Raw genomic sequence first — 27,970 nt, forward strand, 5'->3', positions numbered from 1 at the left:
GCGCTGATTGGCGGCGGCGCAGCTAGAAACAGGCCGGGGACCAATCAGGCCGCGCCCGCCCGGCGACCGGGAGCTCGCTCCGCTCCTCGCCGCCGGCCGCCCCGCGGGACAAGGGTGCCTCTGGCCAGGCGCAGAGTGGCTCTCCCGGCGCGCCGCCCAGGCCCCGGAGGGGGGCCGGGGGAAGCGGGCCTCGCCGCGAGGCCACCGGCCCTCCGCCCGCCCGCCCGCCCGAGACTCACCTGGCTGCCGCGCGCCCGGGCCCGGCTTCTGCGCGCTGCCGGCGAGGGGGCGCAGGGGCGGCGAGTCCGGGGGGGGGGGGTGCCTGCCTGCCGGGGCCCCGGGGAGGGGGAGGGGGAGGAGGAGGATGCCGCGAGAGCCGCGCACTTCGCGGAGGAGGAAGGAACGGCCAAGCAGCGCAGCCGCGGCCGGCCGGGACTTGAGGTTCGTGGCGCCGCCCGCGGGCGCCCCGGAGGTCGTCGCCGGAGGCGGGGGGGGGGCCTTTGCCCGGCCCGAAGCGGCTCCCTCCGGCCCTCCCTCGGTCCGAAGGAAAGGGCGGCGGGGCTCCCGGGCAGCGTCTCCCTCTTGGCCGCCCTGCCTGGGGAGCCCTGGCCCTCTCCTGCAGTTGGGGGTCGCTGCCACGGCTCCCCACCCCCCACCCTCCCAGCCAGCACCAGGCCACCCAGGGCGGGATTGTTTGCCTTGTGGTTATTACTGTTAGGAATGTCATTGCATTTATTACCCACCCTCATCAAAAGAGTGAAATCAGATTCCCACAAGAGGAGTCGCAGGGGGCTGGACTGGATGACCCCTGGGGTCCCTTCCAAGTCTACACTTCTATGAATGCAGGGGGCTGAAAACGCACCGCAGAGGCCAGGGGAAAGAGGGACGTACTCTTCAGCTGTAGGATGGGGTGGGGTCCACCACTTGGGGGCTGCCACAGAGAAGACCCCCTCCCCAAGGTCTGAGCCAGCCCTGCCTGACGTCCAGCGTCGTGTGACTGGGTTGCTTTGCTCCCAGGATCAGCCGGCCTTTCTTGCGGGAATGGAAAGCAAAGAATTCCTGCGCCTGGAGGCCAAGAAACGATGCTCTTTGGGTGTCCCCTGGAAAGGCTGCAAAGGTGCGGTCCCTCCTTGCCCCCCAAGCATAGTTTGTGCTTATGCAAGGAGTGGGGGTGGGCCTCTGGGTTTGGTGTCCTCCCTGCCCACCTCCATGCCAAGCTCTGGTTGGCATGAGCCTGAAGGGGCTGCCCTCCAAGCTGCTGGGGTGGCCATTGGGGCTCACGAGGCAGAAAGAGCAGCTCAGCCCACAGCCAAGGGGCCTGCTTGCCGCAGAACAACTCCTGGTAGTTTTAGCAGAGATGGGCAACAACCAGGAGAAAAAGTGGGAGGAAGTCTTTCAGAGTGGCTGGGACAAGCCAGTCAGATGGGTGGCATATAAATTATTGCTTAAATTTTCCCCTTTGCACAAATGGGAAGAGTTGGGGGTGAAGGCCTTGCTTGACACTCTGAAACATCCTTTGCAGTGGCAGGTGAACCAACCTAATTGGCAAACTGTCCTCCACTCTTAGTCTCAGGGCACTGCGAGGAGTTTCTGGGGTGAAGCATCTCTGCAGGCTGGCTCCAGGCACAAGGTCTTGCCTTCAAGGCTCATGGATGATGCTCAGCTCCGTCCTGACATGCTAGTACTACCACTTGTGAAACATGGACTACTTATAAACACCATTTCCAACTCCTCAAAAGATTCCATCAACAGTGTCTCCCAAAAAATTTACACATCACCTGGGAAGATAGATGATCTAATGTCAGTGCACTGGAAGAAGCAAAGATCACCCATGTCAAAGCAATGATTCTTCAACATCAACTTTGTTGGACTGGTCATGTTGTTCGGGTGCCTGATTATCGTCTTCCAAAGCAACTACTCTATTCCCAACTTAAGAATAGAAAGCAAAATACCGGTGGACAACAAAAGAGGTTTAAAGACTCTCTGGAGACAAATCTTATAAAACAGTATAAACACCAACAATTGGGAAACAGTGGCCTGCAAACGCTCCAATTGGAGAACAGCCTCTATCAAAGGTGTCACGAGATTTGAAGACTCAAACTCAGGACGCAAGGGAGAAACGTGCTAAGAGGAAGGCACACTTGGCAAATCCACACCATGATCAACTCCCGCCCGGAAACCACTGTCCCCACTGTGTGGATCCAGAATTGGCCTCCACAGTCACTTACGGACTCATTGTTAAAACCGTGTTTATGGAAGTCAATCTTCTTTGGCTACGAGGGATTGCCAAAGAAGGCACAGAAGCCAAGGCAGCGGTGCTGTGGACAGGCGGTTCCTCTGGGATAGGAGGCGGTGTCCAGCGTGATCTGAGTGGTGTCACACTCTCTCAGATTAGCAGACTTTGTGGGGTTGGAGGGTGCTATTGGGTGCCTAATCTGAAGCACCCTCTTGCCAGGTGAGGCTGGTCTGTTGCCAGTGGCAGCAGCACCCCCTTGTGGCCACAGCTATCCTTGCTCTGTAAATATTTTGGGAGAGTGCTTTACAATTTGAGCAAAATGCAGCAGTGTTTTGTAACTGGGACTGGGCATGACGGCATCTCTTTTACACAATTGTGCGGACTCTTGGACCAGTCATGAGTGCAACTCAAAGTGCCGCTTTTGCATTTCAAAGCACCATCGGCATAGGTGGCCAGGATATTTAAATTGATATTGTTGTGCCTGAGGCTCTTTTTGAGACCCCACTTCCCACCCCCCAGGTTTAAGGCAGGCGGTGACTTAAGAAAGGGTCTTCTTATTCTTGCCCCCCACTCCACTTTGCTTTTGCTCTTGGAACCAGCTGAAAAAATGTCTGTTTGTTCACCTCAGTCTTTTAAAACTTGTTAGTTTTACATTTTTATGACTGAAATTTATCACTGCCCAGTTTTACAGTTGGGCTGTGTATTATACTATCCTGTTTTTACATTTGCTTTTGACTTCTTGTACGCTGCTGTCAGGATTCCAGCTGCAGAGCAGCTAATAAATCTCTTTAAGTGGAAATAATATAATACTAATCAATAATAGTAATAATCTGGTTTTGATTCCAGGTACATCCCCTGCTCATCTTCCTTACAGTGGCCCCATCCAGGCCTGCAGAGCATCCACACCAAAACTGGCGTCATGACGCTCAGCATATTCTCTGTCAGGGAAGCGTAAACATTCCCCACCAGGGAAATCAGGAGAGATCAGGTATTCTCCGTGTATTAAGGACATGAAGAAACTTGGCTCAGCTTCATAGAAGTCAGTTCTGGGAGAATTCAGAGTTCAGGAGGACAAAGGATGTCTGTGCAGGGGCTCTTCACAAAGGTAAGCATTTCCTGAGTGACTGAAGATACTGCAGGTGAGCCGGAGGGGCTTCCCAACCACTTTAGGTGTGTGATAGTGGAGAGCAAGGTCCCAGGGGAGTTTCTAGCACTTGTTAGCCTGTGAGGAACTCAGGATAAAAACCAGGGATTGGCGCAAAGTGATGTGCATGCACATGCCACTCCTTTTATCTGTGTTATTTTAAATCGGCCTTTCACCAAATTGACTGCAAGGCTGCTTACCAAGAAAGAAAGTTCAATATTATAAAACCTCACGGCAACCCAATACAACAAAGTCACACAAGGCCTGCAAATTAAAACAGACAAGTAGATATGCAGAAGTTCATTTGAAAGCCGGTACTTGAGAATCAGCCCTTTGGACTCTCCTGGCCCCTTGTTCAAGTTGCCATATGGCAGATTTCTGCCAGATGCAGGAAAGGAGCGTCCGGTGGAGCCACAGGCCCCTTTCCCGGCCCCAGCAATGGACATGGCCTTTTGCATGGCTGGCTCTCCTCCAAGTGGCTTCCGTGAAGGTTCTTGGGGGTGGGGTAGGTGCTAGGTGCCTACGGAGAGCTAGACCACCCAGAGACATTCTCATACTTTGGCTCCTGCTCCTTCTTCTCTAGCAAGGGGCCTCCTCTACCTCCTCCAGCCTGGTTGTGGCTGCTGGGTGACTCACGGCCGCTGCCGCTGCCGCCGCTCTCTCCACCAGCAGGAGCTCCTGGCCCCCTGGGAAAGCCCTGGGCCTCAGCCACCTCCTCCGGGGTGCTGGCTTCAGCACAGAGCATGGTGGCAGCCTCCTGGCCGGTCCCAGCTTGGGGCAGCAGCCTCCCGGCGTCCCCCTCGGAGTCCAGCAGCCCTCTCCTCCGCGGCGGCTTCTGGAGGAGGCCCTCCAGGCTCCTTCTCCTGGGCCGCTGCTGCGCCTCCTCCCTGGGCAGCTGCCTGGCCCTCTGCAGGCTCCCCAGTCGCTGCAGGACAGCTTGCACCGGCCCCTCGCCCCCCGCCTTGCCCACGGTCACGTAGATGGTGGTGACGCCGGGGCCCTTGGCCTGTGCTTTGGAGGCAGCCTCCAGGGCTTCCACTCTTTGGGCCACGTGCCGAGAGCTGTTCCCCCGCTTCCTGTGGCCCCCGGAGCTGCTCCTCTGCGTGGAGGAGGAGGAGGAGCATGGTCTGTGGCTCCCCTCCTCCCGACCACCGGCCTCCACGTTCTCGTAGCATCCCCCCGGCGAATCGCCCGTCGCAGGGAGGCCCTCCTGCCCAGCAGGGTCCGCTGCGGGCTGCTGCAAGGAGGTGGCTCGGGCTGAGCCCCAGGGGGCCTTGGCCTTCCAGGTGGGGTTCAGGGCCTCCGTGGAGCCTCTGGGACTCTGAGAGATGAAGCGGGTGCCTTCTGCGAAGGAGACGGAGGGGCGCTTGGCCTTGGCAATGCTGGAGGTGCGGGGGATGGTGAAGGGCTCTGAGTTCAAGGCTGACTCCTCCGGGGGGAATCCTGGCTGGTGCTCAGCACCGGCCGCTGAAAGAAAGGGGTGTGCGCAGTTTATTTTTCTAGAAAAAGAGGTGCTGGAAATCACCGTGAATGTCTCCCTTGTTCTCTTAGAATGCCCCCCACTTGAGAGGTGCTGGGACTGAGTTCCAGTGAGTTCTGACTGGAAAAAAACCCTGGTTGTGGGAGAAGGGCTCAGCTCTTAATAATAATAAATAATAATAAAATTTTATTTATATCCCGCCCTCCCCAGCCGAAGCTGGGCTCAGAGCGGCTAACAACAGTAAAATAATACAACATTCTAAAATCAGTTCATTCTAAAATCAGTTCAAATCAAATTAATGGCAACCATTGGGCTAGAGTTCTGTGAGGATTACCAAAGGAGGGGGTCAGGCTGTGCTCTGGCCAAAGGCCTGGGGGAACAGCTCTGTCTTACAGGCCAATATCCAGATCCCTTGTAAGATCAATGTTTACATTTGTGTGTGTGCCTTTGCTTTCTGCGTGGGGGGGGGCTAACCTGGGGGTCAGGGAGGCGATTTAGAGGGGTGGCCCCCTCCCTCAAAAATCCAAATGTCCCCACCTGGGCCAACAAAGGTTTCCCACCCACTGCTGGAGACCATGTCACTGTGGCTGAGCGTGTGACTCAGTAGCCGAGGTCTTGGCAACTGAACTGTGCCACACTGTGCCCGCCCGCCCCCCCCACCTCACCAGCCTTCTAGGGAGGCCAATGGGAAGAAGGGAGCAAGACCCACAGCCCTACCTTCCTGGGCAGGGGAGGCTGGGTCCTCCTGGTCGTCGTCTGTGTCGAAGGAGGAGGAGAAGGAGCTGTCCGAAGGCCAGGCGGCTGACGGGGGCTCAATGAAGCTGGGGTTGAAGGGGATCTCGGCATCATGGTGGGAGACTGCCCAAAGCGAGGGGGGCGGGAGAGAGAGGGAGAGAGAAAGAAACCCCAAGAAGGGGAAGGGGAGTGCAAGAGTTTTGATCTGCAGAACTGGCATCACTAACAGCTACCCCCCAACTTGGTCCTTTAGTATGGCAGCACCCGCACTCTGGAACTCCCTGCCTCTTGATGTACTGTTTCTGGCACCTGCTAAAAGCATTTTTGTTTAGGAGATGCTTAGAAATGCTGGTGCCAGTTTTAACCTGCTTTTAGTATATCGTCATTACAACTTTTTAGAAACACTTGAATTCAAGTTGTCAGCTTTGTGCATTGATAATCTTATTGTTTAATCCTTTTAGAAAACCGCTTTGAGGGTTTTCTCTTCTTACAATTAAGTGGGGTATAAATTTTATGAAATAAATAATAAGTTAACAAGAGTTTAGAGCAAGGCACAAACAGGAAGGTTCCCAGATCCTGGATCTCTAAACCACAGGCCTTTGCTCAGCACCCATCCATTCTCCTTCCCAGGCTTTGTTGCCCCACAGATCTTGGGGGGTGGGGTGCCATTGCTTTGCAGTAGCTCAGCTCAGGCACACCTGCCCCAGCTCTTAGGACAGCAAGTGGGAGGGAGCCCTCCACTGTCAAGTTGCGTGTAACCATAGATTGAAGCTGCCTTCTACTGCGTATACACTTGGCTCAGTATTGCCTACACCAGTGCTGTTCACCTTTGGTCCTCCATTGGGACTACAACTCCCATCATCCACAGGTAGCTTAGCCAAGGATGATGGGTTTTGTAGTCCAGCAGCTTCTTGAGACTCCAGATTGAAGAATGCTGGCTGGCAGCTGCTCTCCAGAGTTTCAGGCAGGGGACGTTCCCATCATCCTCACCTGGCTACACTGACAGGGATTGAACCCAGGACCTTCTGCATGCAAAGCAGCTGTCCTGTCCCTGAGCCGTGTGACCCTTTCTTACTTCCAAGGGGCACCAGGAGGCCAAGAAGCCGGACAAAGCCTTTCACAAGGCAGCAGAAGCCCCCGGCTCCATCTCACCTGTCACGCGTGGGAGCTTGTAGCCCCCCAAGGAGAAGCAGGGCAAGGCGGGGCTGAGGTTGGCCAACGTCCCCAGAACCTGGTGCTTCACGCGGGAGATGGGATCTCCCTCCGCAGCTGCCGACCTGGGGAGGGAGCAAAGAGATGCCAGCTTCACACAAGGAGGGTGTTGGGCATTGTGCAAGTGACAAGCAGGGACAAAGGCCTTACACACACACACACACACACACACACACACACACACAGAGAGAGAGAGAGAGAGAGAGAGAGAGAGAGAGATTTCCTGTGCACAGGTGGGGCCCCCCCTCTCCTGGTGCTGTGGGACAGGGAGCACAGCTGGGGAAAAGACACTCAGCAGCTCCTTTTCCGGCTCCAGGTGTGGTTTCTGACCCAGTTCTCAGTCTCTGAGGTGGTCAGCCTGTCTGTGGGCTCTGGCTCACAGGACCAGATGCTCCTCCAACAGTTTATGATGCGTGGAATACCACCAGCACTTCAGAAATCAGTATGGCAGATCTCGCTGGATCTCTAATGAGAGCAGTGGCTCTCCAGGGATCATACAAGGGCATCTCTCAGCCCTGCTTGGAGGGGCCATTGGAACTGAACCTTCTGCATGCACAGCAGGCACTCTGCACCACTGAACTGTGGGCCTTGTCTTAAAGCACAGGCAACTGCCTTGTGCTCCATCTTCTAGAAGACAAATATTGCCTGCTCTGACTGGCAGCTCTCCAGAATCCCTGGCAGAGAAGGGTCTTTTCGCCGGCCACCTGGACCTTCTAAGCTGGAGGTGCCACGGGGACCCTTTGCATAAGTGCTCTAAAACAAAGCATGTTTCTAGTCCACATTATTCTAAGTCCACGGCTGGCTTAACTGTTTCTCAAGACTGCACCCCCCCTCCACCCACCACCACCCCGGCAATTTCCGTTTCTAAACAGTGTCAGTGCCCCAGGCAGAGGTTGTGTACAGTGGCTGGCACATGGCTGTTGCTAAACAGAGTGTCGGGTTCTCCCCACGGCCTTGTATCAGTACCTGGCGTCCATCGGGGTGGACTCAGAGGAGCAGCAGCAGCAGCAGCAGCAACACATACAGAGGAGGACGAGGAGAATCAAAGGGGTCAAGATTCCTGCTAAGAGGGCTGCCTGGTTCTGTCCTTTTGGGGAGACGGAGAAGTCAGAGAAAGCAAGGGAAGAAGCCCCCACCTCTGAGATGATCACAGAAGCAAGGCCTGGCTGTGCTGGAAAGCAGGGGTGGCATCTATAAAACACCCCACCTTTCCTGCAGGGAGCTCAAAGTGTCCCACGTGGTTCTCCTCCACCCTTCCCCTTTTATTTTCACAACAACCCTGTGAGGTTGGCTGAGAGGGGTGGCAACTAGATCAAGGCCACCTCAGTGAGCGTCCTGATGGCCGGGTGGGGATTTGAACCCTGGCCTCTCACAGGTCCTCGTCCAACACTCCAAGCCACCCCCACCCCCAACTCTGGCTGCCTTGCTCAGTGGACGCAGCTGCAGTCCTGCTTTTCTCAAAGCAAGGACATCAGGGGCCATATCCTGGTGCACCATTTGCCAGTCCTCTGCATGCAAAATAAATAAGCTAAGCGTGGTCCTGTATAGCTCAGTTGTTAAGAGCGTGGTGCTGAAAACACCAAGGTTGGATCCTGCATTGCAGGGGGTCGGACAAGGCGATTTTCAAGCTCCCTTCCACCTACGGTTCTGTGATTCTATGTTCTATCTCCCCTATCAGAGGCCAGTTGCTTGTAACTGCAGGTGGGGAGAGTGTCTCTGCCACACTCCGTCCGGCCTTGGGGGCATCTGATTGGCCCCTTTTGGCCTGGCCCACCGAGATCCTGGCTCTCCCCATGTTCAGTGGCAGAGAGACGTGACATTTGCATGCAAGGCAAAGTGTCAAATTGCCACTGAAAAAAATCCAGAAGTCCCTTTATTATTAAGAGCAACTAAAACATCACCAATTAGTGAGCAGGGTGTTGAACCCCCAACAGAACTCTTCCTCAAGCTGGATTATCAAGCAGGGTGAATTGGTACTGAGGCCGTAATGCCTGCATTGGTCTAAAGGTTGCTTTGGTTATACAGTCCTAGAAGGGGGGGGGGTTAGTAAGGATGTTCCCTTTTCTGCAAATTTAAACCATTTCCAGGCTTGAGGCATCAGGGTGGCCATTGTGAGAAGAGGGGTGCTTATGTTCTTATGGGGCCTCCAGGTCCAGAGGTAGTCCACTTAGATTCCTGGGTTATTTAGGGTATTTGGGGACCAAGAAAGCAGGATACTGGTCTTTGATGGCCTGACTCAGCTGCTGCTGCTTCTGTACTGCCTTTGTGCCCTTAGTGACTTACTCCACTGGCAGTCCCCGGTGACAGGGTGGCACAGGCGCCCCCCACACTGGCAGGGCTCCGAGCAGTTGGGGCCGTGAGACCCTTCAGGGCAGGTCCAGTTGCAGCTGCAAAGGGAGAGAGAGGAGCAGGAAGTCTCCGAGCTGCAGCAGCCGCCTTGTGGGCTGGGAAGCCCACATCTCTTCCTCCACAAGCCCCCCCCCCCACTTTACCTGGTGCCCCAGAACCCAGCCTGGCACACACAGGCCCCAGAGGCCGGGTCGCAGCTCCCGTTGAAGCAGTCCGGGCAGGTAAACCGGCATTCTTCTCCAAATAAGCCCTCTGGGCAGGAGAGCTCACACCTGCAGGGGAGGAGGCAGGCAAGGGCAGCAGGACAGCTGACGTGGTGTGCAGAAGGTCCCGGGTTCAGTTTCCAAGGGCATCTAAGGCACCCACCCACAAACTAGTGGCGGCTGATGCCCGTAGGGCGGGAGGCAGGGAGCCAAGCAGTAGGTGGCACCAGAGCCTGTGAAGAAGGAGGGGTGCCCCTCTGAGCAGCTTCCACCGCTCTGGCTTGCCCTCCCCCCATGTCGTTGAGCAGGGCCTGCACCAGCCCCATGGAGCCCCTCTCCTTCCCCAGCTGCCCTCCCCACACTCCAGGCAGGTCAGGGCCACTTCCCACACCCAACCGGCCCCCACCTGCTCCCACCTGGCACCTGTGAGGCCTGCTTTGCAGCTCCGGCATTCACCCGTCTCTGGGTGGCAGCTCTCTCCTCGCTGGCAGCCGGGAGGACAAAGCAGGGCACAGTTCTCCCCATGGTGCCCTGGTGGGCATGGCTGCTTGCAGTGGGTCCCGTTCCAGCCCGGGGCACAGGCCGGGCACGATCCGTCCACGGGAAAGCAGGCCTTGCGGTCCTGGCAGTGGCCGCAGCTGTGGGGAGAGGCAGGATGCGGAAGAGAGGAAGTGGGTGCCCAGGAGAAGGGCTTCCCCAATATAATAATAATAATAATAATAATAATAATAATAATAATAATAAAAAAAAAATAATAAATAAATTTTTTATTCATACCCCACCCATCTGGCTAGGCTTCCCCAGCAGCTCTAGGCGGCTTCCAACAAAATATTAAAATACCGTAATACATAAAACATTAAAAGCTTCCCTAAACAGGGCTGCCTTCAGATGTCTTCTAAAAGTCTGGTAGTTGTTCTCTTTGACATCTGACGGGAGGGTGTTCCACAGGGCGGGTGCCACCACCAAGAAGGCCCTCTGCCTGGTTCCCTGTAGCTTTGCTTCTTGCAATGAGGGAACCGCCAGAAGGCCCTCGGCGCTGGACCTCTGTGTCCGGGCAGAACAATGGGGGTGGAGACGCTCCTTCAGGTATACTGAACCCTGCCCTCCCCGCCATGGCTAGTGTCGTGTGGGGCCAGGCTCAGCCCTAGCCACAAACCCCTAGCTTGCACGTACTCATAGAAATATTTATATACCGCCGTCTCCCAGAAATATATCATGGCAGCTTTCAGCCAGCTTACCTTTGCATGCACTGAAGCCCGTATTTCCCAGCAGGGCAGGGGTCCTTGCAGCTGTCGCCCTGGTAGCCGGTGTGGCAGGTGCACCGCCCGTCCTGGGGGGCACAGGTCCCGTGCAGGCACTGGCAGCTGGCCTGGCAGGCCGCCCCCCACTGCCCTGCGCGGCATTCACACCGGCCGGTCTCCTGGGCACAGGGGGAGCCGTGGCAGCTGCAGAGCGAGGAGCACCTCCTGCCCCACCAGCCCCGGTGGCAGAGGCAGCGGCCCGTCACGGGGTCGCAGCGGGAGCCGGAGAGGTTGCAAGGGCACTGGCGCCTGCAGTCGGGCGCCCACCAGCCTGGCTCGCAATGGCAGACCCCGGTGAGGGGGTCGCAGCGGCCTCTGGGGCCACACGGGCACACGGACTGGCAGAGTGGGCCCCACCACCCAGGGTGGCAGCGGCACTCTCCGTTGGCCGGGTCGCACTTCCCGTTGGGGTGGCAAGCGCAGCTCTCTTTGCAGTCCGGACCCCAGTACTGGTCAGGGCAGCCTGGAAAGGAAGGGCAGGTGGTGAAGAAGCTGCCTCGCTCAGCGTTGCCTGCACGGACTGGCAGCAGCAGCAGCAGCTGCTCTCCAGGGTTTCAGGCCAGGACTCTTCCCTCTGCCATAGAGCTGTGTCTCTCCCCATTAAAATAAAAGAGGGTTCTAGTCCTCATGCTTCTGAATCCAGGGTTGACATGGGAACTTGGAAGCTGCCATTGTTTTGTCTAGCTGTGGCTGGATGGTTTCGTGGGAGCCGATTGAAACTAAATCCTTCGAAGACAGAGGTCCTATGGCTGGGTCGGGATGGCATGGAGATGAGGGACCAACTCCCTTCTCTTGCGGGGGCCCAATTAGTGCCATTGCCTTCTGTTAAGAGTTTGGGTGTAATCCTTGACGCCTCCCTTTCCATGGAAGCGCAGGTTACAGCAGCAGCCAAGGCGACATTTTTCCACCTTCGCCTCATCAAGCAGTTGGTCCCTTACCTTTCCCGCCCCGACCTGGCCACAGTGATCCATGCGACGGTCATCTCCAGGCTTGACTACTGTAATTTGCTCTACGTGGGGCTGCCCTTGAAGCTGTCAGAATGCTGCAGCGAGGCTCCTCACGGGGTCTCTGCCAGGGGAGCATATTCACCCAGTGCTTTTCCAGCTGCACTGGCTCCCGGTGGAGTACAGGGTCAGATTTAAGGTGCTGGTTTTGACCTTTAAAGCCCTTCACGGCCTAGGACCCTTGTACCTACAGGACTGCCTCTCCTGGTATGCCCCACAGAGAGCCTCAAGGTCCATAAACAGCAACACTCTAGTGGTCCCGGGCCCTAAGGAAGTTAGATTAGCTTCAACCAGAGCCAGGGCCTTTTCAACACTGGCTCCGGCCTGGTGGAACGCTCTGCCTCATGAGACCAGGGCCCTGAGGGATCTGATTTTTTTCTGCAAGGCCTGTAAGACAGAGTTGTTCTGCCTGGCCTTTGGCTTGGAGCCAGTTTGATTCCCTCCATCCCCCTCTTTCTTTTTCCTTTTTCCTTTTCTCCTCCTGTAATGAGGCTGCATTTTAATATTTTAATGTTTCAGTATTTTAATGTTGTATTTTAATCTTGTTTTTAAGTTGTTTTCATTCAACTTGTTTTTATTCTTGCTTGTTAGCCGCCCTGAACCCGGCCTTGGCTGGGGTGGGCGGGGTATAAATAAAAATTATTATTATAGCGTAGTACTGCCTGCACTTGTCCACTGTGTGGGAGCCCCAGTGGGCAGAAGGCAGGGAGCCTAGCAGTAGGTGGCGCCAGAGAGCCAATGAGAAGCAGAACCCACGCCTGGGTTGGTTGCCATTCAGAAGGCAGGCAGGTGGGGGTTGGCTGAGGTGGTTGGGGCAGAGCCCCATTTGCCCTCGCGGACCAGATGGTCCGTCTGTCTGTCTCCCAGCCCCCTCCCACTCTGCCTGTGCCCCCCCCCACCTCACCCTGAAGCCAGTACTTACGTGCAATGCAGTTGGCCCCAAAGAATCCAGGCCGGCAGCGGCAAACCCCCGGGCGGACACAGACTTCCCCCTCCCGGCAGGCATCTGCTCCTGTGCAGAGTGCTGGCCGCGGCACGAAGGAGACAGAAGGAGGCGTTCAGAAAAGCCCTCATTCTCGGGCAATGAGAACCGAAAGAGAAAGGGAAAGGTGGGCATGCTCACCAGCTGGGCACTCCTGGCCCTCCTGTTTCCATCCTGGGCAGCAGGTGAAGACTGGCGGGTGGCTGGTGGTGGGGACAGAAAAACAGACAAAGGGCAAACAAAAAGGCACCCTGCTGGGCTGCATTTGGGAGAGTCATAGCATCATAGAATTGTAGAGCTGGGAGGTGCCCAAAGGAGCATCTTGTCCAACCCCCTACAATGAAGGGGGCTCCCACTCTCTGGTTACCCCCCCCCAGCAGCACCACCCTCCGCTGGCAAAAGTACCCAGGAAGAGTCGCAGTTTGATGGCGCCATCTATTACGCGAAGGAGCGTCTCCACCCACCTCGTTCAGCCTGGACACTGAGATTCAGCTCCGAGGGCTTCTCGGTGGTGGCACCCCACCCTGTGGGACACCCTCCCTTCAAATGTCAAGGAGACTTTTGTAACTGTTAGAAGGCAGCCCTGCCTAGGGAAGCTTTTTAATGTGTGATGTTTTATTATGTTTTCATATAAACGGGAAGCCGCCCATAGTAGCTTGGGCAATCCAGGCAGATGGTCAGGGTACAAATATATTATTATTATTATTATTATTATTATTATTATTATTATTATTATTATTAACTCCCACAGCCAGTAAGAACAGGCCTGCCTCTTCCCCCCACCACCACCTTTTTTTTTAGAGGGGGTGTCTTTGAAGTTCACTTTTCAGCTTTCTCTGTTTCCAGACTGGTCACTTTGGCCTACTGAGCCCAGTAAGGAAACGGAGCCCGCCTTGAGCCCGTATTGCAGCGGGTGGGACTAGATGACCCTTGGGTGTCCCTCCCGTCTCTACAGTTCCATGATTCTTTATTACAGAGCATGTCACCCAAGGGGGCTCCACTCCCTCCACTTTGAGTTTAGCTGTCGATCGGCAGGGGAAACTTTGCAAGAGGCCCCTTGCTGGCTCTGTGGGTGACCCTAAATGCAGGGAGGGGGGCGGCTGTTGTGACTTCCAGCTCAGTCCCAGCAGGTCAGCAGGGTCAATGGTCAGGGATGAGGATGAGGATGGGAGCAGAAGCCACATCATCATCTGGGGGGGGGGCACACAGGCTCACGGCCCCTGAATGAATGTGCCCATAGAGAAGTGGTTTTGTTTCTTCCTCCTTGCGCTTTGAACAGAGCAGTCCCAAACTTAAATAGACTTCAGTATGAATGGCAGGAAACCGAAAACACAATAGTGGGGGTGGGGGAGAGATTCAGAAGTGGAAAATGCGCCTCAAGCAGAGGGCACGGCATGGGACCCACACACTCTGCCCTCACTCCACAGCTCAGTGACACAGAACATCTTCTCCACATGCAGAACGCCCCAGGCTCAGTTCAGGAAAGGATGGGAGACCCTGTCTGAAACCCCAGAGAGCAGCTGCCAGTCAGTGCAGGCAATAGAAAGCTGGGTCAGCCCAAGGCCGCATCCTGTGTTCCTTTTTAAATCCAGTCCCAAAGAACCACGAGGAACAGAATCTCATATACAAGGGAAGGGTTGTAGCTCAGCCGCAGAGCAGGAGGACGCTGGTCTCAACCCTTAAGGCAGGGGTTGTCAATCTGGTCCCTACCGCCCACTAGTGGGCGTTTCAGGATTCTAGGTGGGCAGTAGGGGGTTCTACGGCACCAGCTGAATCCTCCTTCCATCGAGCACTGGTGGGCGGTAAGGAAATTTTACCATCAAGAAAGATGCATTAGTGGGTGGTAGGTATAAAAAAGGTTGACTACCCCTGCCTTAAGGCATCCAGGGGGCCAGTGATGGGGGAAAGCCAGCGAGTAGCCTGAGACCCTGAGTAGCTGCTGCCAGTCAGAGCTGCCAGTACCAGGCTAGATGGAGCAAAGGTCCAACTTGGTAGATGGCAACTCCCTATACTATGGAGGCAAAGATAGAACCCTTGCTTTGCGTGCAGAAGGTCAGTCCCAGGTTCAGGCCCCTCCGTGGCACCTCCAGTTCTAAAGGATCCCAGGTGGGCAGTGATGGGGGAAGGCCCTTCTCTGCCTGCATCCTGGAGAGCCACAGCCACACAGAGAAGGTCATGCTAAGCAAGATGGACTGGGTCTTGCCTGACTTTCCCAGCCTGGAAGCGAGGGACCCTCCACCACCCTCCACTGGGGGGGGGGTTGCTCTCCTACCTGCTGGACCTGCAGACGTTTCTCCCACTGGGATCCAGGTCAGGGCTGCTGCTCCCGTCCCCCAAGCCCAGCGCCTGGAGGCAGAGGAATAGCGGCAGGGCCCAGCGCTCCATCACCCGCCTTAGGGAGTCCCACTAGACTGACTCTCTGCCCGGTCGGCTGCTGTGGCCACTACTCCTGAGCCGCCTCCTTCCTGCTCTGCTTCTCCCGCCCATTTCCTCCTTGGGTTTTCCTGAGGAAGCAAACTGGGAGGTGGGTGGAGGGGCGCAGAGGGCAAGGCCAACAGAGGGACAGACACACATGTGCCCCTGGCTATCTTTAGCCGAATGCAAGAGGAAGAGCAAGGGAAGCCGTGGTTGCGGAGGGCGCCTCTTGGGGTCGACGGAAGGGAGTCATCTCCTTCCCCCAGTGTGTCTGGTGGTCCAGAAACCTTCTCAGTGATGGCTGCGATTTTTCAGTGGTGCCTCTTTGATAAAGGCCTTCAGAAGGTCCCAGCCTTCCTCCCAGCTCTCAGGACAGGCTCCAGGAGGGAGCCCCATGGAGGCAGCTAAGGAACTGGCACAACCCAAAGTCCCACAGTGAAGAGGGGAGTCAAGGGCCTTGTAGGGTCTTTCCTGTTCGCTCCCTCGCCTTTAGCAGAGCTTTGTGTCAGCAGATTAACAGGAAACACCTTTTTCCTGCTCCGATGGATGCTTTGCACAGAGACAGTCCCCCTGCCGCCGCCACCTTTGCTGCTTGAGGACTCGTGTCCAGCCGAAGTCTGTGTCCCAGGCTTTTCTGCGTTGCAGAGCTAAATCCAGCCCACCCATCACCAACACCTCTTTCCAGGAAAATCTGTGAATTGTAGGTGTTTGGGTTTCTTTTATTTCATGCATTTGTTTATTAAATTTCTATACCACTCTTCACTCGAAGATCACGGGGCAGTTTACAATAGAAAAACTCAAAAATGCAACCCAACACACAGTTTCATAGGTTGTTTAATTAGACAAAGGCCTGGGAAGAAGAGGAATGTTTTCACTGGGCACCTGACGATCTGTAATGAAGGCACCAGGTGAACCCCCCTGGGGAGAGCATTCCACAAGTGGGGAGCCCCCCCCCGGACCTCCTGCAGAGGTGGCACATGAAGGCCCTCAGATGGTGATAGCAGTGTCTGGATTGCTTCCTATGGGGAGAGGCGGTCCTTGAGGTATTGTGGTCCTGAGTTGTTTAAGGCTTTATAGGTCAAAAGCAGTGCTTTGAATTGGGCCTGGAAACTGGTTGGCAGCCAATGCAGTCAGTCCAGGTTTGGCACTGTGTGCTCAAACCCTCTTGCAACCTAGCCGTTGAATTCTGCACCAGCCAAAGTTTCCAAGCCATTTTCAGAGGCAGCTGCATGTATAATGAGGTGCAGCATTCTAACCTAGAGGATACCAGAGCACAGACCACAGAAGCTAGTCTGTCCCTGTCCAGACAGGGGCACAGCTGGGCCACCAGTCGAAGCTGATGGAAGGCATTCCTCACCACCAAGGCTACTTGAGCCTCAAGCAGCAGCAATGAATCTAAAAGGACCCGCAGGGACTTACGATGGCAGGGTTAAGTGTGCAAGAATGGCAGCTGGCTCCAAGACTCCGGATTCTGTGTGTTGTACTGCGCAAACTACCTGCGGGGTTTGGAGCCCCACTGTAGAATTCAGCTTAGAAAATTGACTTTAATCTTGTTTTAAGATAAAGGATGTCTCTAGTCTTGGGGAAGTTTAGTTCTCTTTGGAAGTCCCGAATCCTTCTGAAGGGAGTCGGAGGTGGGCTCCCGGAGAATGGTGTGCTGTGCTTATTCTATGAATGGTTGAAGCTGCTCTCAAATCCCAGCCTTTCTTAGGGGAAATGGCCAGCTATAGCAATCCACAAATGCTGCTATGTTCTGCTCTACGCTCATTGATTCAACTAGCAGCAGCTGTCAAACTAAATTGGTTTTATTGTATGCACAAAGCCAAAAACACATGCATTTCACGGCTGGTTTCATAATCACTCGGCAACCTTACCCGGCTTTGGCTAAGGTGTGTTGTGCCACCACTGATAGGTAATATCAGATTGGTCAAGCACTCTGCTGCAGTTGACATTTTTGCTGTTTAAATTGACTTCTTACAATTAGGAAATCAATAGAGAATCATGATCTGGGATGAACAAATGATTAACAGACGATACCCGCCAGGCAGATCAGGAGGGAGGCTCACTGACGAATCACCGCCCCACAAACAAATCAGAATTAATTAAAAAGAATTCAGCTGCAATTCCTGCATTGCAGGGAGCGGGAATTGAGGAGCCTTTGGGTCCCTTCCCACTCTACAATGAAATGATTCTAATGGTTAAATAGAGAGTAGGCAGAACGCGTTCTCCATATAAGTTTGGGGCAAGGAAATCAGAAAGGACACTCTCATCAATAAGTCATTTGGAGGGGCCCTAAATTTGGAGGGAATCCTGGTGACAGAGTGAGGACCCCCCCAAAAAACACACACACACTTTCTGTAATGCCCCCACCAGCCCTTCACTCATCTTCTGCATTTCACCAATGGTCTGATGTAGTCTAAGGCAGCTTCCTATATGATATCATTAATTAATTAATTAATTAATTAATTAATTGACCCACCCATCATCCTAAGGTCCCAAGGCAGGCTGCAACAATTAAAACACAATATATTTATATATTTAAAAATACAGTTTAAAACAACTTTTCATCACAGAAATAAGGTGGGTCCTTAAAATATACATTTCCAAAATGTCCAAAGAATCCAAGGGTGGAGAAATGCACCTGCCGCCCTGTCCAGTGAAGGTGCCAAGCGCACCTCTGCTGGGAGGAAGCCCCACAGCTCAGGGGTCGATACCCCTGGCAGCCACCACCACCCCAAACCTCTGAGGGGCCCCCCCTGCACCTGGAGGGAGGGCCCATTCCTAATGCATAGACCAGTTTCTTGACTAATCGAGAACCCAGGTCACCCCTTGTAAAAATATCTGCATGGACTTCCAGCCCACCTCCAGGTTATCACCCTTTGTACCTCCGTCCCCTTCATTCAGATTTGGGTCAGAGGGCAGGCTTTGGGTGGCAAATGGAGAGCAGGCCCTTTTTTCTGGGGGTGCAGGTGGCACCCCAGTTGGCCAATAATAAATCCCCCCCCCCCCGTTGGGGCTGGCACAAATTTAATAGTTTCTCAGTGCTGGAATGACATCATGGGATTCTCCTGACCTTTAACGGGACGGTGTGGCCCCAGTCCCCCTGCTGCATGTCTCAGTCTTTTACTGGCTCCTGCTTTATTCGCTTTCAAAGGTTGACCTTTCAATTGCAATGTTTGTGAACTACCTTGGGGATCTTCTTGTGCAATATAAACACATCTCTCACAAAAACAAATCACATTCCCCAAACGCGTGCAAATTATACGGAGGGAAGTGCTTTAGGTTTCAAACTGTGCTTCACGGAGTCAGGAAGATTTTGAGGCATGGTTCTAAGGGCACTTTCCTACATGAGATTCCAGGTTCAAGTGTGCTCAAAGCAGCGCTTCCGCCTGCTGTTCATACATCAGTGGCGGGGGGGGGGGGTGGCAACGGGGAAGACACATTGAAAAGTCCTTGAAGGAGCCCAGGCAAAATCAGCCCCCCAGCAAAGCTGACGGGGAAAGCAGGTTCACATCCCCCCAGCTCTGCAAGTCAGCTATATCAGTGCACATACATCTCAAAAGGGGGAGTATGCTTCCCCGGCCAAGCAGAGCGCCCTATGCAGGAATAAAAACCTCTGCGCCTCTCCCCTCAGCACCAGCAGACGACTGCCAGAGACACCTCCGAGCGGCTGTGCTGCAGGCCTGGGTTCAAGCAGGACTCTGCAGAGTCCCACGAGAGGAGCCTTCTGCAAGGCTGTCTCCCTGTTGTGGTTCAGCCAGCAGCGTCTGGCTCAAGGGAAGGGCGAGGGTCCACTTGGGGGGCTGAAGCTGCAGGAGGCCTCCCTCCCTCCCTGCTCCTCCTCCTCAGGACCCACATCTTGAGGGTCAACTATCTCCCAGGCTCCAGGGCAGTCTTCTGGCGAGCTGCTTTTGCTCCTCCCTCGGTACCAGAGGCCAAAACTGCAGGCAGAGAGAGAGAAGAATGAGAAACAGAAAGAGAAGTGGAGTTTGGCAGAGGTTGAGAAATGCCCCACAGAAGAACCAGAACATTCGCTTTTGAGTGGAGTTTTTGCATCTTCAATTTGATTTCACTGCTACCATTTACTGGATTATTAGAGTTTGCAATTGCTGGCTGAAATTTTGTGTTTCGTTTTTGTGTGCTTTGTTGTACATGTTAATTTCTATTTTGATGCTGTGAAACCACTCCAAGTTCTCATGCAGAACAAAAAGAATCATGATCTAAATAATAGACTGATTGGTTGGGTGAGAGTTTGGAGGCAGAAATGGCGGGTGTCCAGCCCATTCCCCCAGCTGAGGTCATACGGGAAGGAGGACGCCTCTAACCCCCCTAAGAACCATCCCAGGAGCCCCACAGCAGCTGGGTGAGGCCAGAGGGCACCCATCTAGTCCAGTCTCCTCTGCTTGCAAGCTGGACCTGAAGGCAGCAGCTACTCTCCCTGCTTGCAATTCCCAGCCACCGGTATTCAGAGGCATTGACTGCTTGTGCATTATGACTAGCAGCCACTGAGAGCCTCACCCTCCAGGGTTACTGTGGGAATCAAAGGTGAGCGGAGAACCATGCATTCCTCATTGTGCTCCCGGAAGCATATATAGGAGGATAAATGTGGGGTGTAAAAATGATCTTTGTTTTTTTGTTTTTTTTTTTAAAAAGCAGGTATAAAACTGCTATGGTTGTAGCATGATTAAGCCATCCCTAAGAACTCAGAACAGCTTTCCCTAACCAGATTCCCTCCAGATGTTTTGGGCTGCATCTACCAGGCAGCACAGCCCCACAGCTGGGGTCCAAAACATCTGGAAAGCACCAGGCTTGAAAGGTTTGTAAATGCAAAACCATCCTTTGCAGGCTCCTGCCTCTTCTCCAGCCACTGTGATCCTGCTTCACTCAGGCTGATTAAACTGGAGGCTGCCTTCAAATTAAACCTGTTTAATTCTGAATTTAAGACCGCCATCTGCCGCCCAGCGGCTCTCCTCCTCGTCCTTCTCTTGAAGGCTCTGCAGGCTTGGACTGGATGGGGCCAGTTTGGTCTCTCTGTGCAAGCTGTCCTGCTGCCCGGCTGCTCTTCCGGAGACGGGTGCCCCTACCTCTCACTCCAGCCAAAGCAGCCGCCCCTCTACCAACGGGGCTCCACTTACAAGCTCCGGATCTTGGACTCAGGGAGGCGGCCGTCCACACAGTCCGAGCCCGTGGGGGACGCCAGCCACACGCCCTCCTCCTCTTCGTCGCTGGGAAGAGAAAGGTCAGGCCGTCAGGTCTTTTGCCAGTGGGGTCCGAGCACAAACTGGAACTGGAGGTTTGCACAGCCAAAGCAGGTTGAAGAAGCGCTCTGTCGCCCGAGCCCAACCGATTCCTGCACTGCAGGGGGTTGGGCTAGATGACCCCTTGGGTCCCCTCCCAACTCTGCATTTCAGTGAAACCAGCAGAAGGACCTCCAGCACGCACAGAGTGACCCAGCCGCCTCCTGCTTTCAGCCAGGGCAACGGGGTTGTTTTTTAAAGAAGGGTGGGATATAAATTTAATTGACGACAATAATAATGTATACCAATTTGATTCCCTTCCCCTCTTTATTTTTTCCTTTCTCCTTCTGTGTTGGAACTCCTATTTGGGGGCTTCCCTGGCTTTTTTATGGCCCACGTAGGACCAGTCTGGATAGTTAGCCTTGGTGAAGACTTGACGTTTTTATCCCCAAAGAAGTTTCCACTGAAATGAGGCTGCATTTTAATGTATTAAAGTTGTATTTTAATCTTGTTTTTTAAGCTGTATTTCAATCAATTGTTTTTATATTTGGTGTTAGCCTCCCTGAGCCCGGTCTTGGCTGGGGAGGGTGGGATATAAATAAATTATTATTATTATTATTATTATTATTATTATTATTATTATTATTATTATTACCACCACAGAGGCTGGGAGCTTGTGTTACTCTGGTTGATGCTGGACTACAACTCCCATCATCCCTGACCATTGAGCTGCTGGGAGTTGGAGTTCAACAGAAACCGGAGGACAACAGGTGAGCCCTGCCCAGCAAGATAATCTTGGTCCCCAAAAGTCAGTCCCAGCCAGGCCTGTCCCAGGGCATCCACAGCGACCCAGGGCCAGGAGCTTCCTCAGCCACCGGCTCTTCCTGCCAGAGTCCCAGGTGGGCCAGACACACGCCGGCCCTGCAGGTATTGCTCAGGCGGAGGCAGCAGGAGACTCACCTGCTCAGGGGCTCCTCTGCTGTGCCCAGCATCTTGGCCCGGATCTTCCTGCGCTGCTTTTTGATGGTGGATTTCACGGCGTCCAGGAGGAGGCTGGGAATCCGCTCATCATTCAGCAACTCCCTGCGGGGGTGAAGAGAGGCAGGAGAGTCTCAGGAGAGCCTTGGAAGGAAGGAAATGGACTCTTCCCACCAAAGGGAGACAGAAGGGCCTGCACCTCCCTCCCACCCAGGAATTCGGAACAAGGAAGGACTGCTTTGCATGGCTCATTGTGAAACTGTGGAACTCCCTTCTGCAGGAGGCAGCGATGGCCACCAACCTAGATGACTTTAAAAGGGGATTAGACAAGTTCACAGAGTCTCAGGCCATCCATGGCTACTATCTGCAATGACTGACATTATTGATTGTATTGATTTTACATTCCTGTTGAATTTGTAAGTTGCTTTGAGTCATTTTTACTGCATCTAACAACCTTCCAAACACCTGTGACCTTCCAGATCAGCCTCTCTCAACCTGTGGGTCCCCAGATGTTGTTGAACTACAACTCCCATCACCCCTAGCTAGCAACGCCAGAGCTGGGGGATGATGGGAGTTGTAGTCCAACAACATCTGGGGACCCACAGGTTGAGAACAGCTGTTCCAGATGATCATGAGCTCCCACAGCCAGCAGTCAGGGTTGGTGGGAGTCAAGAAGAGCCCGGCAGCTGGATCAGGCCAAAGAGAGTCCATCTAGCCCAGCCTCCTCTCCTCACAGTGACCAACCAGATGCCCCCATGGGGAGCCCAGCAGCCAGCAGGACCCGAGGGCAACAACACTCTCCCCACTTTGGGTTCCCAGCCACTGGCACCCCAGAGACATTTACTGCCTCTGCCCCTGGAGGGAGAACAGAGCCCTGGTGTTTAGAAGCCTTCAATAGCCCTCTCCTGCTCCTCCTCTTTTAAACGCACCCAAGTCAGTGGCCATCCTTACATCTTTGAAGCCACTTAACTCGGGAGGAAGTTGTGGTTGCACAAGACCTGGTTGGCCACAGCTTCCCCACTTCTTAATTTAAGGTAAAGGTAAAGGGACCCCTGACCATCAGGTCCAGTCGTGACCGACTCTGGGGTTGCGGCGCTCATCTCGCTTTATTGGCCGAGGGAGCCGGTGTACAGCTTCCGGGTCATGTGGCCAGCATCACGAAGCCGCTTCTGGTGAGCCAGAGCAGAGCACGGAAACGCCGTTTACCTTCCCGCCAGAGCAGTACCTATTTATCTACTTGCACTTTGACCTGCTTTTGAACTGCTAGGTTGGCAGGAGCTGGGACCGAGCAACGGGAGCTCACCCCGTCGTGAGGATTTGAACCACCGACCTTCAGCAAGTCCTAGGCTCTGTGGTTTAACCCACAGTGCCACCCGCGTCCCTTACTTCTTAACTTACAGGAACCCAACTCTTGGATAAAACTGCACATCCCTCTGCTTAGGGATTCCATCCTCTAAGAGCAACTGGCCAGTAGGACCACCTGGCTTCCCCCTCCCTACACCCAACATAGGATCATAGAAATGGAGAGTTAGGAGGGACCCGAGGGGTCATCCAGTCCAACCCCCTGCAAAGGCAGGAATAAACTGACCGCTGGTAATAGGCCAACTCCTCTTGCACCAGGAACAGGCTGGTCTTGAGCTCGTTGCGCTCCTGCAGGATCTGCTGCAGCTCTTCCTTCGAGTAGGACCTCCTGCCCTGGCCGCTGCCAGGAAGCTCTTGGCCAGCCACCACCTCCTGGCCCTACGAGAAGGTGGGGAGAGGTCAGGACCCCCATCCCACGAGCCCGGCCTCCCGCCTCCCGCAGACCACCCTCTCTGGAGCCCATCCAGGGGGGTCTGCAGAGGGCAGCCATCACCAACTTAGTGCCACCCAGATATTTGGACATCTGGGCTGATGGAGAGCACCAGGTTGCCACAGACTGGCAGAATGCAAGGCTATTACTGTAAACTGCGGTCTGCCAGTATTTTTACAAGTCGATACGTAGTTCTGGGTTACATCCTCTCACCGTGGCGCTAGTCCTCAAGGCCTCTTTTGCTGCCCCCGCAGCCTTGCTCAGCCTCTCCACTTCTTGGCGGGCCTCCAGCAGGGCGCTCTCCAGCTCCTCCTTCCTCTGGAGGGCGCTCTGCAGCTGGGCCTGGACGATGGCCAGCTTGCGGCGAATCTCCTCGTTGACCGTCATGAAGCGGTTCAGCTGCTCCTGCAGCTGAGGACACAGGCACTGTGTTGCCGGGGGTTGGGCTGGATGACCTCAGGGTACCTTCCAACTCTAGGGTGCTATGGCCCATAGTGCCAGCCCCACACTGGGGAGGGGGAAAGGGGCCCTCACATGCAGGACACAGCGCTGCTCTCACGTGCCGCAGGAATGGCGCTGAGCACCTGACGGTCCCCTCCAGGCCAGCCCCTGTGCCTGCCCACTCTCACGTCCCCTTACCGCCTCAGTGTCCCGGGCCTTGCAGAGGATCTCGTGGGCCTGGGCACGGATCTCATCCCGCTGCTTGTCCACCACCTCCTTGAGGCGCAGCATCACCTCCTTCTCTCTGCGCTGGGTGCTCTCTGGACAAGGACGAGAGAGCTGAGTGGCACCCCTGGGCGGACAGTCACAGCACCCACCACCCCCAGCTCTGGCAGGGTCCTTGGTTGCCTTCACTAGCCCCAGACATTCTTCCTGACCTGGCATTTGCCCATGGTAGTATTATTATTATTGTTGTTGTTGTTGTTGTTGTATGTCCCACCTCTTCCCCAGACTCAAGGCGGCTTCCACAAATGGAAACAACTACACAGATAAAATCCAAAAAGCTAAAATCACATAAAGGATATCCGTTAAAATCAATCAGGCCTTTTGTAAAATTAATATCAGGGAGAATTTTGGCCGATGCAAGTTCTCCCTGTGCTCAGATAACTAGATCTCCAGGAGCAGCCACCACCAAGAAGGTCCCCTCCCCCCTCCCCACCAAGCACCCCTGTGAAGGTGGTGGGACTGAGACAAGGGCCTCCCCCAAAGATCTCAGAACCCAGGGAGGTTCATATGAGGAAAGAGAGGCTTTCAGGTGTCCCTGCCTTCATCCTAGGAAGCTGCCTTAGACCAAGTCAGGCCATCAAGGGAGGCAGCTCCACCAACCTCAGCTGGGCCGTCCATCCATCCCCCACCCAGCCCAGGGCCCAGGGTCTTGCCTGTCAGCTCCCTCCCCTCCATCCTCAGTCTCCGTGTCCGGAAGGACTCCACAAGGAGGATGGGGACAAAACTGGAAGGACTCTTTGGGCTTGATAAGGACATCAGAAAATCCTCCTGCATCAGGCCAAAGGGGGCCATAAAAGTCCAGCTTCCTGTGGTCACAGTGGCTGACCAGGTGCTTCCAGTGGGAATCCCGCAATCAGGATTGGAGCACAAGAGCCCTTTTCTGTGGCTTCCAGCAACTCTCCGACTGCAGAGGCAGAGTAGAGCCATAGTAGCTGTCAATAGCCCTTTCCTCCTCCTCCATGGATTTTTCTAATCCTCTTTCAAACCATTCAGGTTGGTGGTTGGTCCTCACTGCCTCCTGAAGCAAGGAGTTCCACAGTGTAACTGCACTGTCCTTTCATCCTGTCCTGAATGTTCCCTGAATCTCCCTTCTCCTCGGTCTTGGGGGGGGGCAGGGACAAAACTGGAATGAGTTGCTTGATAAGAATATTGTGGGGTGGGGGGGTGCCTGCCTCTCCCCAGAGATGCAATGCAGGGCAGTGGATTTGGCCGCAGGCTGGAGTGTTGAGACTGTGCCTCCATCACTACAAAACCTGCCCTGTTTGTAGATCCATCCAGCTGTTACAAAACACCCTAAGCCTCCGTTGACCTCCTTCCAGAGGACGCTGGGTGTGGGGAAACGCTGCTCCTTTTGAACTCTGGGGGTGACCGTGGACGGTAAACGGCTGAACAAGTGTGCAACCCTCCCTGCTGCACTGACACACAGCCCAAGTTGCTGCTCAAAGCGCACAGTCCAGCAGCAGCCAAGCCAACGCCTTTAGTGGACCAGCTGAATGTCAAGGGTTTTCTCTTTTTCAAAAACAAGGCAAGGAGAGAGGGAGGGAGGGAGGGAGGGAGAAAGTGCAGGCTGCAAAGGAGAAGACAGAAGCACCACTGTGTGAAGAGGGGCAGCTCTGTTGCTGTTCCTCTCCTCTGCACCCACCCACTCATCTGGGCCTTGGCTTCAAGTTCCCTGCAGGGACTTCCAGGCTCATTTACCCGGAGGGGAGAGAGCGCCCAGCCTCTGAGTCTAAAGGAAGCTTTTTCAGCCTGGGGGCCACATTCCTTCACAGACAACCTTCCAGGGTCCACAGGCCAGTGGTAGGCGGAGCCAGGAGCAAAAGTGGGCGGAGCAACACAGATGCAACTCCCACAGGGCTGCATTCCAGCCACACAGAGGGCAAAGACATCAACACATCCTCTCCAACCAGTCAAGCAAGAGAGATGTCACAGCTCAAGGAGACATTCCTTCGAGGACAGTGGGGATGAGGCCAGGTGAGGCCCATGGCCTGAGGGCCAGAGGCAAAGGCCTGGACAGCTGCATTTGGCACTTGGGCCTAAAAGTCACCGCCCTTGTTCTAAACCCAAAGCAACAGTTTAAAAACTCAGAAGAGTGGTGAGGTACAAGAGTCAGAAGTCCTGTTCCTCCTTAGCAACAGGCACTAGCCAATAGCCACCCACAACCCAGAGATGTAGAGGTCCAGGGTTGCAAATTATAAGATTATTGCATTATCTTAGAATGTTGTATAATCATAGAAGGGGGCATGGCTATGATTATAATGACAGGACCCTGCACTTCTGAATTTACCAGTACACTACTGCCCACAACTGCCCGGCTAAAGCAGGTGAGGGCAGCCAGCGGGTCTCAAACCTCCATTGTGTCTCAAGACAGACAGATGCCAGCCAGACTGCCCACAACATTCAGACAACTGCATTTCACACATTAAGTAAAGCAGGCCAGATTAAGGGAGGGAGGGAGGAAATCGTCATGTAAGAAATGCAACTGAATGCTGAAGAAATGCCTCCCTTTGTCACAGAAAAGTGTGGCATTCCTAGAATCACAGAATCATAAAGGTGGAAAGCACCCCAGGGCTCATCTAGTCCAACCTTCTGCAGTGCAGGAGAGGAAAAACCAGATCTCTCCATCGTCTGCAACCTGTGAATGCGACCTGCCCAGGTATTTGCACTCTAGTTGCTTGCTCTTGCTCTGGGAGGCCCCTCCAGCCTGTCTCCTCGCTCTGGTTTCCTCCACGCCCTGGCAAGCCAAGGGAGGAGAAAGCAAAAGAGAAACAAGGTGCACACGAGGAAGCCGTTAAAGAGGACAAGGTCTTGGGCGGTCCCGGGCAGGCAGCACGCAGCAAGTCATTAACCAGCTGGCAGCACATCTCCCACAGCCACGTGGGTTACATTTACACCAGTCACGAGGCAGGCGAGTTTCTGTCCCACCCTGGGAGATTCCCCCAGGCCAGGCACAACAACCCCACATGTCAGTCCAAGTGCCTCCTAAGGCACCTGAGCGTGGCTGGCGCAGTCCGTCCCCCCAATCCCGCCTCCCTTGCAACTCACCTTCCTGGGACTGGGTGCCTGCCAGCTGGGCCAAGAGGCGCTGGTTCTCTGCTTCAGCTTGGGCCAGACGGCTCTGCAGGAGGCACGCTCTCTCCTGGGCCTCAGCCAGCCGCAGCTCCAGAGCCTGAGGAAGAGGAGGGAGAGGAAGCTGGACCAGGGAAAGCATGTGTGGAGAGATGGAGGCAAAGCGCTCTGTGGGCAGCTCACAGCAGCTCATCCTGGGGGCTGTTTGAGGGCAGCCCTCTAGACATTGTGAACTGCACCTCCCATCAGGCACTGCCAGCCGGCAGGTTGGCAAAGGTTGTCCTATTAGGAAACCTCTTGGCAACTGGACTCAGGCAGAGCCACTTCAGGCAGAGGACAAGGAGGCAGCTGGGACCCAGCAATCGCCCCCCCCCCTTCTTCCCAGGGGCACAAAACCAGCCTTGGCCTTCTGAGGATCTAAAACTGGGCGCACACAGAGAGGCCCACGTGGAAAGTCCTGCACACAGCTGCTGAACCGATCTGGGAAGGGAGCAGGGGCCCCCAAGGAACACCCAAAGGTGCCTTTTTCTGCCGGCTGGTGCACCCAGCGCAGTAGGGTCTAGGGAAGGTTTGCTATTCCCAGCCGGCGCCCCCCCCCCGGCCTCCCCAAGGGGCGCTTTGGCGCCCAGCTACGCTCCCTCCCTCCCTCCCTCCCTCCCGTTTCCACTCGGACAGTGCCAGGATTCAGCCCTCGAGCGCGTCCGGCGCCCGCCGGGCCTCTGAGCGCGTGCAGAGAGCCACCCTCCCACCGCCGAGCTCGGCCTCGCCGCCCACCTGCGCCAAGTCCCGCGTGGGGCCCGGCGACGGCTCGCCGGCCTCCTGCAGCTGGCGGGCCCGGCCCGGCCCCTCGTCCCGCTCCGGCCCGCGGCAAGCCAGCGCTTCGAGGAGCTCCAGCAGACGCACCACCTGCGGCACCAGCCCGGCCACGGCGCCCGGCCCGAAGAGGCCCGAGAGCCGCTGCAGCTCCGAGCCCAGCGCCCCCGCCAAGCGGTACACGGGCTCGGCGCCCGCCGGCCCAGGCGCCCTCCGCTCCGCCGGAGACTCCATGGAGCCAGCGAGCCGCGCGGGGCGCCGTCCCCGGAGGGAGTCCCCGCCGCCTCGCCTCCT

General features: G+C 55.1%; 2 protein-coding genes across 3 annotated transcripts; both read right to left on the bottom strand.

The window, feature by feature from the left end:
* Positions 1–3,502: 3,502 nt before the first annotated feature.
* Positions 3,503–18,800, bottom strand: SCARF1 (scavenger receptor class F member 1). The gene is made up of 11 exons (XM_081844006.1): positions 14,919–18,800; positions 12,788–12,849; positions 12,587–12,688; positions 10,598–11,123; positions 9,776–9,997; positions 9,300–9,428; positions 9,091–9,194; positions 7,774–7,894; positions 6,748–6,872; positions 5,578–5,718; positions 3,503–4,847 (listed from the first exon to the last, which is right to left on the bottom strand). The coding sequence occupies exons 1-11, from the start codon at positions 15,029–15,031 to the stop codon at positions 3,901–3,903; spliced, it is 2,592 nt and encodes an 863-aa protein (XP_081700132.1). The 5' UTR covers positions 15,032–18,800; the 3' UTR covers positions 3,503–3,900.
* A 17-nt stretch (positions 18,801–18,817) lies between these two features.
* RILP (Rab interacting lysosomal protein) lies at positions 18,818–27,940 on the bottom strand. 2 transcript variants are annotated; one of them, XM_081844010.1, is made up of 8 exons: positions 27,638–27,940; positions 26,840–26,963; positions 23,708–23,829; positions 23,282–23,473; positions 22,865–23,016; positions 21,259–21,381; positions 20,197–20,286; positions 18,818–19,002 (listed from the first exon to the last, which is right to left on the bottom strand). In XM_081844010.1, the coding sequence occupies exons 1-8, from the start codon at positions 27,908–27,910 to the stop codon at positions 18,834–18,836; spliced, it is 1,245 nt and encodes a 414-aa protein (XP_081700136.1). In that variant the 5' UTR covers positions 27,911–27,940; the 3' UTR covers positions 18,818–18,833. The 2 variants fall into 2 exon arrangements, with proteins under 2 accessions (XP_081700136.1, XP_081700135.1); XM_081844009.1 differs by having other exon boundaries at positions 23,282–23,479.
* Between the last annotated feature and the right edge of the window lie 30 nt (positions 27,941–27,970).

Source organism: Podarcis erhardii (genome assembly GCF_964252035.2).
Source record: "Podarcis erhardii genome assembly, chromosome: 16".
Taxonomy (NCBI): Eukaryota; Metazoa; Chordata; class Lepidosauria; order Squamata; family Lacertidae; genus Podarcis; species Podarcis erhardii.